This window comes from Anthonomus grandis, chromosome 10 (genome assembly GCF_022605725.1).
Source record: "Anthonomus grandis grandis chromosome 10, icAntGran1.3, whole genome shotgun sequence".
Classification (NCBI taxonomy): Eukaryota; Metazoa; Arthropoda; class Insecta; order Coleoptera; family Curculionidae; genus Anthonomus; species Anthonomus grandis.
Window position 1 is genome coordinate 10293795 of NC_065555.1, and position 16680 is coordinate 10310474.

The 16680-nt window shown below is 27.7% G+C and overlaps 1 protein-coding gene across 1 annotated transcript in view; it reads right to left on the reverse strand.

Moving 5' to 3' along the window:
• Positions 1 to 16680, reverse strand: part of LOC126741384 (visual system homeobox 2-like) — a 191043-nt gene that overhangs the window by 5382 nt on the left and 168981 nt on the right. The window contains exon 7 of the mRNA XM_050447778.1: positions 13389 to 13563. Within this exon, the coding sequence (XP_050303735.1) occupies positions 13389 to 13563 (175 nt within the window). The remainder of the gene's footprint in view (positions 1 to 13388; positions 13564 to 16680) is intronic.

The following is a 16680-nucleotide window of genomic DNA, read 5'->3' on the forward strand; positions in this document are numbered from 1 at the left end:
AAAACCGCCCGAGAACTTCTAGAGGGCAACACAATAACACGTAACCTGGGATTGTAAGGCACTATGTCTACACTAAGTGTACTCCAAGTGCTGGACGAATCCCAGGAGAGAAAATGTAGTACTAATAAAAAGTATAGAATTAAAAAATTACATAAATATTTTGATTGGCAAAAGTTAAAAAAGTATGATTATAATTATAAAAGCGACATTCTAAATACTTGTATAGTCGAGTAGATATAAACTGAAGAGGATAAAGCTATAAATGGTGTCTAATTTCTTGGCACTGTAGTACTTTCCTAAAAGACTTAAGCCTTGTCAAAAATTACTTAAAAATAAATAAAAAAATACTTAAGTAGATAGATAAATTATTTAAAAAAAAAATCGCAGAATGTTTGAAAAGTTCTTTATCTAAGCGCTAGAACTCTTTCTAAGGGTATTTTTCTTGAGTTAATAAAATAGTCTATAATTAAAGCCATATTTAAAGGTAATAATAAATTAAATGTAAATACCGAATCGATTATCACCTTTAATTCCCTTGCAGTATTTATTGACTTAAAAAAAGCCTTCGGTGCAGCATAAGACTTATAAGTTCTTAATGTTATTAAAATTTCTAATAGTTTTATATTATATCTTAATAGTTAGGCCTATATTTAAATTTGTACACATACAATCGGTATATGATCTATAATATGAGCTTGTATTTATTTATTCTTTGGTACGTTATATTTTGCATTGAATGAAGAGCTTTATAATTATCCTGATGAATAATAATCCATTGAATTATTTTCCTTTTTCCTAGCTTACAATAAAAATAAGGTAGATATACAATATATTTATTATAAATCGAATATATTTCATCTAATAATATATCCCTAGTAGCAAGTAATTTTCTTTTATTTCTACTGGTAATTCTCTGTAATTTAAACTTCCCGTTGTCGTTATCATACAGCTGGATCCTCTGTGCTTGGCTTTGTTGCATATGTAGCATGTAGCATTTTTAGAATCACAAGCTTAAAGCGTGAAGGTTAAGGTAAATATAAATTTGTAATGAAACGCAGTGTTGCCGGCTGACTGTGAAAAAAATTCTTCGTTTATCACGATTTACATATTTTAGATTTTTAGTTGATTATATGAATGATATCATTTGTCATTTTTTACTCACGAAATTATTAACTTAATTGACGAAAATGTAATGCATTTGTCTAGTAAATCGTAACTATGTACATATAGGAAGTAATTTTGTTTGAGAAAATATTCAAAGAGACTTTTATTCCTTGAGCGTTAACTTTTTGATTATAATATATCAATTATATTTTTTTTTCATTTAAAAAAAAAAATATTTTTTTTTAATACCAAAATATGGCGCACTGATTAATTGTAACAAATCTTTATATCCTAAAAGCGACCAAAGTTTACAAAATAAAATATTTTATTGTATTTTATTCTGTAAACTTTAACTGACGCGACTAAGCTTATGAAATTCGCTTAAGCTAGGCCACAATTATGAATACTTACTTATTAATAGATTAATCATTTTACAATAGATTAAACAAAAATTGAAAGCCTCAATTCAGTTGAACAAAACTATAGCTTTAAAGTTTTAATAAATTCTCTTTCTCTTAGGATTCTAATGTATTAAGGTAATGTGTTAATACTTATTCCACAATAAATATTTCCCTTTTATATTAATTAAGCTAGTAAAATTATATCATATCAAAGTGCTTTACAAAAAGAGTAATGTTTTGTTTAATGTATAACAAACGATTCAACATATGTACATAAACAGGGAAAATTTTTTATTTTGACTTCCTAAAAACACCACCTGCAGCATTCACAATACGATACACCAGCAATCACTCTTTTCTTTCAACCCTCCTTTCCTGTGCTAATTTGCCATTTAATAGCAAAAAGTGGTAGAAATGTATTACTAAAGGGATGTAGAATAGGGGTTTTCCGAAAACTGATTTTTTTATTTACCATACCACTAACGTCTCTTACAGACAAATTTAATAAATTAAACATTATTTCCTGCCTTTTCTCTTGCTACGTTTTATTAACTGATTTTTTTCCAAAGACCACGAATTAATCATTGCTTATATAGGGTGACCCAACGAAAAGGCCGTATCTCTATTTGTTACTCTCCTCATATACTATCAGAAAAAACGCTCAGGCACGTACATTTTTATTTCTAGAGAGGCGTCTTTTTATTTAGAGCCGTAATATACAGAGTGTTTTAAAAATAAAATATTGCATTACACTTTAGTTTTTTAAATGAAGATGAGAGTTTTTAGTAAGTTTAATACAAATTGTTTAATAAAGTGTATTTCTATCATTAATCGTAAAGATATTTGGGTTATTTAAATTCGACTAACTTATCTTAGATAATATGGATTGCTGTAATTACAACCATGAATATCAATAATAACATTTACCATCAGTCAGGGTCATCAAAAAGCTTTGTCTTTAATTTCAAATTGTTAGATTCCCTAGCTAGTTGTAATAAATTTTAAAAAATATTTTAAGAATAAGTAGAAATATAAAAACTATTTAACTAAAATGCGAGCATTGATGAACCTTAAGCCGGGTTTTTTAATGCGTTACATCCAGACAAAAAATATTAACGATACGTATGTTGCTAAGGGTCCAATATTAACCGTAACCGTCATCGAGAAAATCGACCAGTTATAAATGAAGCCAAAGAAAAAGCAGTTTTGGAATACGAAGCACTTGACAACACTCAAAGCACGACTCGTGGAATGGTTATTTATTCAAGATTTACACGGTTAACAATACAAAAGAATTTTGAAAAACAATAAATATCATCCGTATAAGAGAAAACTTGTCATGAGACTTAAAAAACTTGTTATCATGTGTCATAAGATTTATTTTCACCAAGATTGGTCACCACTGTACTATATGGCTCTGATAAGACAGTTTTTCCGAATTAGTGGATCGGCAGACAAGTTTCCATTGAGTGGCCGCCAAGATCTCCGGAAGTCCTTTAGATTACTTTCTTTGGAGGTATTCGAAACGTAAAATTTTTGGTTCCCGAAGATTTCAGTTTAAATCTTCAGGACCGAATTATGGCTGAATGTAAACAAATAGCTCTAGACATGCTTGGAAATGTGAGGAAAAGATTCGAACAAAATCATTATAATTGCATGGAATAAATGGATACCACTTTTTGCACTTAATACCACAATGATTTGATGGCACCTTTATAGCAAATGAATTTTTTTTTTTGTTTTTTAATATTCCGAATGTTGTTTTATTTTAAAGCAAAGTTTTGTTACTATATGAACTAAATCGATTCATATTATTAGGATTTAATCTTTTATTATCATGTTTTAACAAGGATTAAGGGTAGGCATAAACATTGTTATACAGGAGTTCCTAAAAATGTGAGAATAACAAAAATTAAACAAATAGGCTATTTAAAAATATTTCTTATTTTTATTTAAAAATCTAATATGTAACGTAATGTCTTATTTTTGGATCACCACTATATTGTATGGCTCCAGATGAAAACATCCTCTTAGAAATCGAATAGAAATTGATATGCCAAACGTTTTTTCCAAAATACACCAGGAGAGTCAAAAATAGGGCTACGACTTTTTAGTGGGCTACCCTACATACTTAAAGATAGTATCTGGTTAACCTTATACTTCACCATTAACAAAAATATTTTGTAATTAACTCATATTATTTTCTTTCTAGATCTTTAAGTTTTTAGCAGAAATTATAAGAATTATTAAAAGAAATTACAGAATATATAAATATTTTTAATTATATTTAAAATAGTAAATTATTTTGCATTCTAAATAAAAAAATTACTTAAAATAGATATATTTTTTCTGATCCTTTAATGGTTGTATTATTTTATACAGTTATTTGTTTAAAATTAATAGCTCTTGGCGAATATTTAAGAATTTTGTTGTATCGATACTTTTGCTCTCTTGTTTTGATGAGTGTCGAAGTTGACTTAGAAAATATATATATATATTTATAGTTATACATATTTTTATTAAATATCTTCAAATTTTTTTTAAACATATGATCGCAAAAATTAATATTTTACTTTTCACCAAGCACAAGCAAATAAGAAAAATAAGTGGTATACCTTAAGGCCACATTTTTTTTTAGTCACCTTTTTGTAGTTTTTCTTTGAAATATTTTAACCAATTTAAATATTTGTTTGGATTTTTTAAACCAAAATTCTGGAAAAAATAGCAATATTTAACATTTTAAATATTTAGAAATTTCTATATTCCGTGCTTTATATATTCAGAAAATTTTCGTTTTAATTAAAAATCTTCTACCCCTTTTAAGATTTTTGAATTCTCCATTTATTATAGGAACCAAATACACAACAAAATCTTAAAAAAAAACTGGTTTTTAATTTATTTATTAAATATCATGTTTGTTGTAAGACTTTTGCATTGCTATAAAGCTAAACACAATGTTAAATATTGTAAAATATTCTAAACACAAAGTATCAAAAAAATAAATAAATCATCTTACTTAAAAAAACTGGAATAAATCTGATCCACAAACCAAAAAACTAACGAAGTGGTTCCAGCTTTAATACTTATTACACGTATAACAATAAATACTCAAAATAACATCCATTCCTAAATCGTTAATATACCAAGGATAACCTATAAAGTTTATCCAACTAATATTATTACTGACTTTCAAAATTATTATTTGTAAAAATATGGCCTATTATGTCTTTAAGTATTATGCACAAATGTGTAGTTTTTCTTATTAAAATTTTCTCATAAGGAAAATGTTTATTTCAGACGATTTAAAAATTTATATGAAATGTAATAAATATATTCGACTTTTTCTTAGTGCAAATTATTTATTACCTTAAAACCTATTAGGAATTAAATTTTGTTATTCTGAAATCAAATTATCAGATTTGTTATACTAATAGTTTCTTAATAAAAGTTATTACATAGAATTTTAAAGGTCAAATGTATCACGCATACAAATATATTTTTTTTCAGTATATTACGTGACTTATATTACTTTATACGTATGTATAATATCTCTCGCCTGTAGGATATTGGAAATGCGTTGAAAATTTTAAATCTTGTAAATCTAATTATTATGATTATGAGAAAAGTCCGCATTTTTATAAATTTTAGTGAAGATACAGAATACATTATGTAAACATTTTCTACCCAAGAGATATGAGTATTTTCGAAATAATTATTAATAAGTCACTATTCAAAAAGAAAAGAATATTTTAAATCTGTATTTATTCGTAAAACGCATTACTATTAATAATGAAGGTCTTTGTTTATATTATTTTGAATAAAATGTATAAATGTTTAAAAGGGCGAATCTCAGTTTGGGAAACCTGTACAACAGGTACTCTATTCAGCTTGACTTGACTGAATTTAATGCATAATTTTCAAATTTCGAAAACTTTTTTATAAGTGCGATAAGGGTCAATATGCGTCTATTTAAAACATACTAATTTTTTTATTGTTTTGAACAAGAAACAATTAAATTTTAAGATATTTATCGCGACTACGAATTATTTGTTCAGTTAAAAAATTAAATTTACCGAAAATTTATCGGTAAATTAATTTTTTGATTCTTATTGATTTGTTGAAATTTTTTCCTTTTGTATGTAGCTATTATAGTTTATAAAGATTATTAGTACATTTTGAATAAAAAAGTAGATTTTAAAACAATTTTACATTTTAAAAGTGTTTTTGTTGTAGATCTAATTTGGAACACTTTTATAAAATTTAAATTTCAACTTTTTAGTAATTTTAATAATGATTTAAAGAAAAGAGAAAAATTAAATTTAAGGGTAAATATAAATTTAAATACTTAAATTTTAGTTAGGTATAAGTTTAAAATAATAATTTTTGTAATTTGTAGGAAACTTGATATTAAAATAAACGTTAATTGCTTATGACACATTTTAAATAAATACAATTTTTTAGAATTAATACTTTTAATATTTATACTAAAAATAACTGGCGCTGCTGATTTTTTTCTCTTTTAAATATCCAAAGTGTATACAGTCTGTGCAGTTATTAAAGATTGGTAAACCGTTGGATTTCCTGCTGAATAATTGTGACATGTCCCAGTACCTAACAAACAAATAAACCTAAAAAACATACCAGAACAAATTTACTGTATTCTTATAGCCAGGCATGAGTTTGGTACCCATTGGTGAAGATTACTGTAATATCAGTTTTGTGCTAAATTGCCATTTAGTTTTAATGTTTGACGCTTGAAAATGTTTGCTTTAAGAAATCTGATAGCGACTTAGATTGCTCTGGAAGCTCTGAAGTCAAAGAAAATTTCGATATTACATACCTACAGAAAATATTTAAATAGAAATACTTAAATTTAAATTCAAGAAAAATGAAAAATTTCGAATTTTTTACTTTCTTATTGCCAGTCTTCTCAGGAAAAGAGGAACACCTGGAAAGCGCTATTTAGGCTATCGATGACTTTTATAATTTACAACTATAATTAGCAACGTCTGAAGATCAGAAAAAGGTAATTTTAGCTGCAATAAAGTCTAGAGTCTTTTTTTATGAAAATAGTATTAAGAAAACAGTTTGGTGATCCGGTGACGTATTTTATCCCAATGCGATAACTACAATACATTAAACAAAATTAGGGCAAATTCATTTTAGAATTTCTTGATAGGTTAAAATGCTTTTTTCAAATAATTTCAAAAATAAATACTGAAGTTGAACATGAAAGGTATTAACTCTAAGTGAAGTCGAGACCTCACCCGTTTTGATTTTTAATGGAAATTCTCTGCAAACATTAAAAACTATGCTTAAGTTAAAGCAGCCCCAAACATTATATGATGCCTATTCACATGTGCTAAACTTTAATATTAAACAGAGTTAAATTAATTTAACAAGCCAACACCTTGGGCCACTAAACATTAATTTCAGCAAATACACTAACGGTCCAACGCATAAACATTACTATCAAGTCAAAGCTCTGTTGCTACTCGTGACTATTGTTCACCATAGTTTTGGTATAATTGACTCTTGTACGTTGTTTAGTCCTTTAAGTAAAATAAATGTTTTTCAAAAGTTTTTCTGCAGATCTTGTCATTTAATTATTAGTTAAATATTTCTGCATTTTGAAATTTTTAAATATCTAAAACAAAAGATTTAGAACTCGAATTAGAGAAACTGGAAATTTATTAAATCGAAATAAATTTAAGGTTAACATATAGATTTTAAATAGAAACGTATCATCCATTTTTCTCTAAGAGACCAAACGAAAACAAAAACAAAGGTAAGGACATAAAGTCTTGGATGAGACCGTGACTTTGTGTCCTTATATAGATTTTAATGTAAATATGTACCCTAAAAGGTAAATAGACATATTTTTGTAATATTTAAGTAGGGCATTTCGGTAGTATTCTACAATATCTCTTTCTTTTAAGTTTATAAATTAATAAAAATGTCATTTAAAATGTAATTTTAAAACTTTTTTTTTTTATTTAAAATTTAACACTATAATTTATAATTTTACAAAAATGTATGTTTTTTTTTCGGTTTTGGTTTTATTAAGACAGTTTTTATAGAATAAACAGCAATTCAAAGGCATAGATTATAAAATATTAAAGAAAATCAAGATTTTGTTTTACAACATGCGAATTTTAACTAGAGCTATTTGAATCCCTAATATTTTGATGTTTTTAACTTGAACTTTTTCTCGCCTTTAACTTAAAGAAATATTAAAATAATAATTTAAGAAATTTTACTTAAAAAATAAAAATAAGTTTTCGAAAGCTATCTACTACAAAAATGAGAAATTATTAAAAATATAGTGACTTCTAAAAAAAACTATATTGTCAGCTTTAAAAATTTTAGGTTTTTTTTAATTTAAAATCGAGATAAGATTTTGTAAAATAGAACAAAGCATTTTGAAAAATCTCATATGTATATACAAAATAATTTTTTTACATGGAAAAAACTTCAAAACGAAATTTACAAATATGATTTAAAAAAAAATATATATTTTTTAAATTTGGTAGAATACATGTATATATCAATTTGAATTGTAATTTGATGTAAAAGTAGTATTTTGTTTGGTATGTAAAATTTAAATGGGCAGACCTAGTTAAAAAACATTCCTTTATAATTTAAAAATAGTTTAAATTACTTAAACCAAAGTTAAATGATGGTTAAACTTTATATTTGAGTGATCTTTTTAATAGCTTTTATTGAATTTTGGAATAATAATGAATATAACCTTAACCATATAAAAACATTTTATTTATTTTACCTTTTAAACTCACTAAAGCATATTTTTAAATGTCATATTTGATTCCACCTATATGTAGATAAAACCTTAAGTTAAGTACTCTAAAAGTGAAATAATAATATCTGGAAATGTTCCAAAAATATCTAGGACATGATACTACCGAGATAATCTAAATATATATGATGCAATAATTCCTTGTATATGATAGCATTGTTAAAGAAGTAAAAAGTCAAGGATTTAATTCCAACAAGATTTGTTTTCAATTTATAAATAAACATTTGAGCCTCGACCTATACATATCGATTGGTTTGCTACAATAAATTATTGGATTTACAATAAATTATGCATATAAACCAAATTGTTAGTAATTGATAATAAATTGATTTCACCTTCCTTATAAGCTAGATTCAAAAGAAAAGTTAAATTATATCAACACCTGTATTAGAATTTTTGATCAGAATATCTAAATCTTATTCACGTTTTCCATACGGCTGTATTTTTTTTAAACCTATGCATACAACTTTCTCATTTCCTTTGATTTATTTAAGATATGTTAGCAAAATCCAATTTTATCTAAAATGAACAGCAAATTGTTCAACTTGGCAATCCGGCTCTTCACATTATCTAGCCTTGTATTTATCGCTAGCAACTTTCACTCCCTCTCTTTTTCTCGCATTTTGATCGGCAGAATGACATGGCTACGATTCTACGAACCGATACGATGCCGATGACTACGGAAAACGTCGTAATTTCCAAAATGTTTGGTGGCTCCGTCACACGGTGGTGGTGGAAACTATCGAGATGGGTGGAACGATGAAATGCATGTTATGAATTTTATGGATGTTTTGTATATTAGTAAAGTGAATAGCGGCTAGAGGGCCTTAAGAGTTATATTTATGTTTTATTTTTTTGGTTATATGTTGTATGATACACAGGCATTGGCGAAGTTAACTCTAAGTTTGGGGGTGCTGCCGCACCTGTACATTTGTGGAAAAAACAGCATCTAGGAAAACCATTTTTTAATTCTTCTCATTGTCGAAAAAGATCTTTTACAAGTACTCGACCCAATGGAAAATATCAGTGATACTTGAAGCAATCTGAATGTGTTGGGAAATGTGGTTTCATCACAATAGATTTTAAATTTAAAAACTTATTAGTTTCATTGACAGTATCTTGCATGCCGTTTTTAATTATATGCATCTCCGCGATTAGGAAATTTTTGGAAATATTAAATAATTTTCTGTAATGTTCTATAAAAGTTTGAATATCCTACTGGATCTATTTAAAAAAAAATATCTGTTACGATAGCGAGTTTTTGACTGATTTCAGAAAATCGTATTTTCATATGATTGACAATACCGTCAAGCATGCAATAACACAGATTAGCCAGAATTATTTTATTTCATTAAAACATGTAGCAACATCTTTATTTTCAGCTTGACCTATAGTAGTCAACATTACTGCGTATTAATTTAAAATAGTTAAAACAGAGTTTTTTCTCTTGCATGATCTTCCAGTATCAAGGCTAATATCATTTTCTTGTGCCATTTTTAATATAATTACATAAATTATTAAAAGATTCTCTGTTTACTTTGCAGTTTTTATAGTTCTATTTATAATTTTTTTGGATGCATGCTTCTAACGTATTTGCTGTGTTCTGCAATTATTTGCCTAAAATATTGACAGTTGTCAAAATTTCAGTTAGCAAAAATAGATTCACCAAAAACTTGCTATAAATATAAGCTTGCTTATATTTATAGTTCTCATAGTTCATAAGCGGTTCTACAGCTTTCTATTTTAATTTCTTTAATTTGATATGTCAAGAATTTCAGATTTATATCTTGAGTTTATTTTAAATAAAATTAATTTAGTAATTGGTTACGGTATAATTTACAATAATACCGTAACTAATACCTATTTACTAGTTTTTTTCGAACTTTGCTAGCATTAAACTATTATTAGGTGCCTATAAATATCTCAATATTTTTTGGGGTGCTTATTTAAAATTTGAAGGTGATAAGCACCCCCAAGCTCCTCCCCTCCCTAACTTCGACACTGTATACAGGGCAATCCAGCAAAAACGGACAGGGACTTTTTATAGATAGATCATGCCTTTTTTAAACAAATGAAAATTTTAACAGGCCAAAATAATTTCTTCATCTTGTTACATAAAATGTCTATGTATAAACGATCTTTTTCATATAATGCAATCACCTTGTATAATTTCATACCTGATAATTTTAAAATATGAATTTATTATAAAATGCGATCATTTTTATTTCATCAACAAACTCTCTAATTATTGTAAATAAGAAAAAAAAATTATTTAAAATAAGCATGTTGAGATAATACGGAATAAAAAAAAATAGCCAAGGAAAGCATATTTGATTTGTGTAATAAAGCAACCTTATAATATGTTTTAAGAATTTAAAAACAGATATTGGCATTGCATACTAAACTGGATTAGGTTTAAAAATCATCTGTTTGTAACAATATAATCTAGTAATTACTTTTTTTTTAAATCTCGATCTACTACTGGATAAAGCTGTTAAATTACTTTCTTTTTTATCGTACAGTGTATTGTGAATACGATTATCGTACAGAAATTGATCAATCTATAAGTAGTTTTTTTTTCTACTACAGGTGCGTACTTTTAAAGAATTGTTAATAATCGCATAACATTTTGTTTTTACTTTAGAGACTAGGTAAGTTAAGTAAGAGTAGCCACACGGTTAGACTTTGCGTCTCTTATATGCATATGGAAATATATTTATTATATTCACACAACTGTAGATTATTTATTTGTTAAATAAAATACCCTTATTATTATTAGTATTATTATTATTAATATAGAGTTCATGCCAAACGGCAATCGAATTTACCTCCTGGAGAAGAGAGGATCATTCACTTATCCCAGATATCTTAGATATCAGAAGGATGAAGCTGTGATGGAGTTCTTTCCATGTTATCGGACTCTGTTTTTTAACTTTATTATATTATTATATATTATAAAATAATAATTATAGAATAATATAAAATCTGACCTAAATCACCGTTAAATTAACATTATCATAATATGTGATAATAATCAAAGAAATTTACTTATCGCTTTAAAATTCAACAATCATTAGTTTAAGCAAAAACGAATAAATAAAAAAATTATAAATGTGTACAAGCGATTCACAGAATTCAAACAGCCAACAGCCCAAACAGCTGCACCCAACAATATATACTTTGTTCTTACTTTTGCCCAATTTGTTTTAAGAGTAATGGTTCTTGCACCTTATATTGAAATTTCTAGAGATCGTAATTCCAGTTAAATAGCCTCTCTTTTTACGAATAATAATAAGAATAAATGTATTTTATTCAAAATTTACAGATGTAGTTAACAATAATAACATTCTATAATTAAGTACATGAGAAGCAGGGCGCAGTCTAGCTAAGACAGCTACTATATACTAACTTAAGCTACAATATGTTTAACTCTATTCAATTCATTAAATACCCAAATAAAGAACAATGTATATATATAATTTAAATAAATATTAAATAATTAAAGGCCTAAATTACGGGTTAAAGGTTAAATATAAAAGATATTTCTTAAATTTTGATTTAAATGACTTCTGATCTAAAGTTGACAATTCAGTTGGTAGGTTATTGTAGAGTTTAATGGCATTGTACGTAAAAAAACGTTGAAACATTGCAGTCAAATGACGAGGAAGTGCCATCCTCTCAGGAAATCGGATCACTCTTGTGCAAAAGTTTGAACGAGGAGCAAATTTATTCCGTAAAGTGGAGGGAAGGGTTTAACAAAACTTTAAATAAAAAATTACCAAAGTGTAACTATCTACGCCTGTCCATCCTTAACCAGCGAAGCTCTTTAAATGTGTTTGAAATGTCATCGTATTTTCGTAATCCAAATATTAGCCGTGAGCAAGTATTTTAAACTTTTTGAGTACGATTTTTATCTGCAATGTCTAAGCAAGGACCATAAATAAAATCACAGTAGTTGAAGTTAGACAGGACCAACTCACAAGGCATTTTCCTCAAATGAAAACTAAGAACCTGACGACTACTATATAAAATTTTCAACGATAAAAATGACTTCTGAATTAACAATTGCCTAAATTTTTTGCATCTTGGGAAGAGGAACATCATTTAATAAGATATTTAAATTATTTTTAAGAAAATCTTCATTAGGTCCAAAAATCATAACATTTGATTTAAGAGGGTTAAGTTTTAGATTATGGCAAGAAGAAAGCTAGTTAAGTAAATTCAGTTTTTCTTAATACTCTCTTAAAGTCTCTTATGGAAATGCTCCATAGCCCTATGGCAACATATTAACGGAAATATTAATAATTTCTTCTAGAAGTTTTGTTTTAAGCTTCTGAATGCTTGGCTTAGCAATGAAGACCTTTTGTTTTAGGTAGCCCCACAAAAAGTAATCGCAAGCAGTTAGACCTGGCGACCTTGCAGGCTAGTCATTACCTCTTCGTCTAGAAATAACGTGTGTCGGAAACAACCTTTGCAAAGAGTTTAAGCTTAATTCACAAATTGTGAATATTGATCTCATTCTTAAGTTTCAGCAAAATTTAGACGATTGTGAATGTCTGTTGGTTTTAGTGCTGGACTGTATGAATTTTGTATGCGTGAAAATTGAAATTTTTGTGCTATATTTAAGTAAAAAAGTCTTACATAAGTTTAATGCCTAAATTCGTTTTCGAAATGGCATACCGTGACAGATAAATTAACAAAACAATCCACAATCAACGATTTATAGTTGTGAAATAACAGTATTATCAAAACTTCCCGCTCCCAAGGATCACCTTGTAACTTTTCATTTCGTCCGATAAGGAGTTTTAGGTGAAAAATTTAAACATCTTAAGATTTTTTTGCTAGAGGAAAACTTTTGACTCAAAAAACATTATCAACTCTTTAGCGGTGCCGGGGGTAGGCTTAAAATACAAATAGGTGCCGAATGATGGGACTGGATTGAACTATCTAATTATATCATATTTATATGTTTTCCTCAACTTTAATATATAAGCTGCATATTAAAAAATGCCTAATGCTTTGGTAGCTCCCTGAAATGATAAACAGACATACGGCCTAAGGATTACCTAGCAACCAAGGGGCTACACATTCGTTCTCCTTCGCACTTTTCAGGATGGTGTCGGGTAAGGGTAAGCTGTGCCTCACCATCGCCCCATAGAGACCGTACTCCGCCATTATTGTACTTCTGCCCCAACATTTTTCCGTTTTACGCCATTTCGCTCTTCGGTTTTGGAACCAGACCTGCAAAGTAATAATATTAGTGTAGGAAAAATATGATTTATGAGCAGAATTAAACATTCATTAAGTTCGTTTAATATTTAAAAACAAACCTGGTCTTTCCAAGAAATAATTTTGGCTGCAGCAATAATTTAGCTATCTATTTAATTAAAAATATTTACAACGCATTCAACTGAAACACACAACGAAGTTTGAATATTCTTTAACAATAAATATCCGAACAGAGAACCTGTAAGGCAGTCTACAATCAGTAGAATTGAGGCTAAGGGGAGAGAGACTCGAACTAATAAGGAGCTTGGCAGACTGGAAGGTATGACCTGGCATTTCTAGAGATAAAAAACTAGATATTCTGGTTTCATTACTCGAAAATCCAAACTTCTTAAACACTCAACTCGTGTTGGATCACTTGCATCCAAGAGCGACTGTAACAAATTTAAAGAAGGAAAAGTGGTAATCTAATAAAATTCAATTACACCAAGAAGCTACTAGAAGATGATCCAGATTGCAGAAATGATTTTTGCCAGACCATGATCCGAAGCACTGATAGTAACCCTAAAATAATAAAATAGGTATATTTTTTACACAAAGCACCTGTTTGTTTGAATGGACATAAATGGAAGTAAATTGGCATAATTTCAGATTTAGGGAAACTCTGAATTTTTTTAGAAAAGCATGACTGAAGCAGTTTAAGTGGCTTCCACACTGCAATAAGAAAGGCAACGGGAAACCACCTCATTACCTCTCCCTAGTATATTAGCATGACTAGTACAAACCAAATTAGAAGAGTTAATCGTCATGAATCCCGAATGCCAAAATCGGGCAGAGGAGGATATTCTCAAGACGGTGAAGCCTGTTCAGTCGTCAACCAACAATTTTAGTGCCAAAGTTGGTAATGGCCATTTTGAGGATTTTGTCGGACCTTTGGGACTCGGAGAGCACCATGAACGTGAAGAATAGAGAACAGAGTAATAGGACCATACTTCTTTGAACGAATTTTGATGGGTTATCATGACTTCTTAGGCAGACGTAAATCAATAGAGTGGCAACCTAGGTTATACGACCTTACTCCAATGGATTAAGGTCGGGTGACTTTCTTTGTTGTTATGTCAAAAATGCAGTAAATAAAGATAAACCACAAATGCTTTATAACCTTAAAGATTGCATTCGTATTGTAATTAGGAATATTTCTCTGGACACATTAAAATAATTCAGTATATCAGACTTAAATGAAACCTACTTGTTAATTTTAAAACATGGCTGAAGTATTTTACGCAAACTAAATTCTAAAATGAAAATTATATTTATTTAATTTATGTTATAATACATTTTCTCATCTTAGGTACCCTAAAATTAAAAGTTCATAATATTTTAAATAGGTGTTCATTTGTTAGATTTTAAAAGTAAATTTAATAAAGAAATATTTATGACATGAAATAAAATTTAACGAAGACTAAAAAATAATATTATGTTAAAAAACGACATTGGATGCGTCAATATAGCTCGCTAAGAACTTTAAAATATACAATATAATAAAAATCTATTATAAAAAAAAATTACTTTAGACTATTGCTTTTATACTATATTACTTTAGACTTTAGACTATTAAAATTCTCATTGATTTTTTTAATTATTATAACTTCTTGTAAGAAAAAACTTATTTATATTTAATTTCACATTTATAAACTTTTTAAATATATTTATTGTACTTGAAATTAAAAAAAATTCTTATAAAATTATTAATTTTTTTAACGACCCATAGGTATAACAAGAACTTAACTTAGTATTAAAAGAATAAAAATTAATATATGTATATATTTTTTCAATTAACTCATATATTATATTTTTTTTAACCACGTCTTTTAAACAATTTTTTTTAAAGTAAACCAATATTTTATAAGCGTCTGTAATTCAAATTAAGATACAAGCTTCGTATTGAACTAAATTAATTAGCTTTTTAATTAGATAAAAATATTTATTTTTAAATATCCTTATTATTTTTTTCTATTTTTCTATGTACTTTAATAATTTATTTACTATTTAATGCTATTTAAATCAGTCGTCTAAAAACATATTTACATGTATATATGTATATCATTCATATACGATATTCCACAAACGTTTTAAAAATATTTCATTGTCATTAAACGAACAGTTTACACACGTATAACGGGTGTATATTATTTGGGTCTACAGATTTCCACTTTCCATTATTGTGGTTTAAAAATTTGGTCAAATATAGATAAACCAGTCACATTATTTTGCATCCAAAAAATCTAATAAAAAGAAAAATGATTTGTTACTGCAGCATAAATCTTATAATAATTAATTAAGTGTAGGTATAATAATTAAGTGTAGACGTCGACTTTTTTGGTCTAAATTATTTTATAAAGGAAATTTTTGTACACGATATTACGAGAAAGATACCGATAGCAGCTTTATTTTTTCCATATAGCGAATGGAAGAGTTTGAAATAATATATTTAAATAAAAAAATATATTGAGAATAATTCGAAAACAGGTGAAAGTAAGCTGCTGTTCATATCTGGATATCCACTCGATAATTATATTATCCAGAAATGTACATCCACTAAATGGATTTCCACCTAATGAATGAATTTCTATTTGAGTAAATTAGCCCTGAATTCTCAAATTACAAAAATTATTTTATCGGCGATAGAAGTTTAACCGAATATTGCTTAAAAAAATTGGATTAAAAAGTTCTGGATACTAACGTAAAGTATGCCTACAGTAGTCTAAATCGAAAACATCAAACCGCTTTCACCCAAGTCACTCGCAAAACTTCCCTTCCTTATTTAATTTAATAATTAATTTCCAAACGGGGTGCTAATCGTCGGCTATTGTAGCTTTAAATTACACCTTTATAATCACACGCCACGCGCTGCGCCCTAGATGTAAACTGTTTTGCAGCTCCACTGCTGGATTTCTCGTCAGCCGTTCCGTTTCAAAACTGTTATTGACATTTATTTCATTACCGCATTTTGCCAAACATTGTGCGCTGAAAATTGAATAATTTGATAGGAAAATTGATTTAACTTTGCTGCTTGGGCGTATTAAAGTTTGAAGTAGAAGGTAAGCAGGACTTACTTTAAGTTTCTCCACG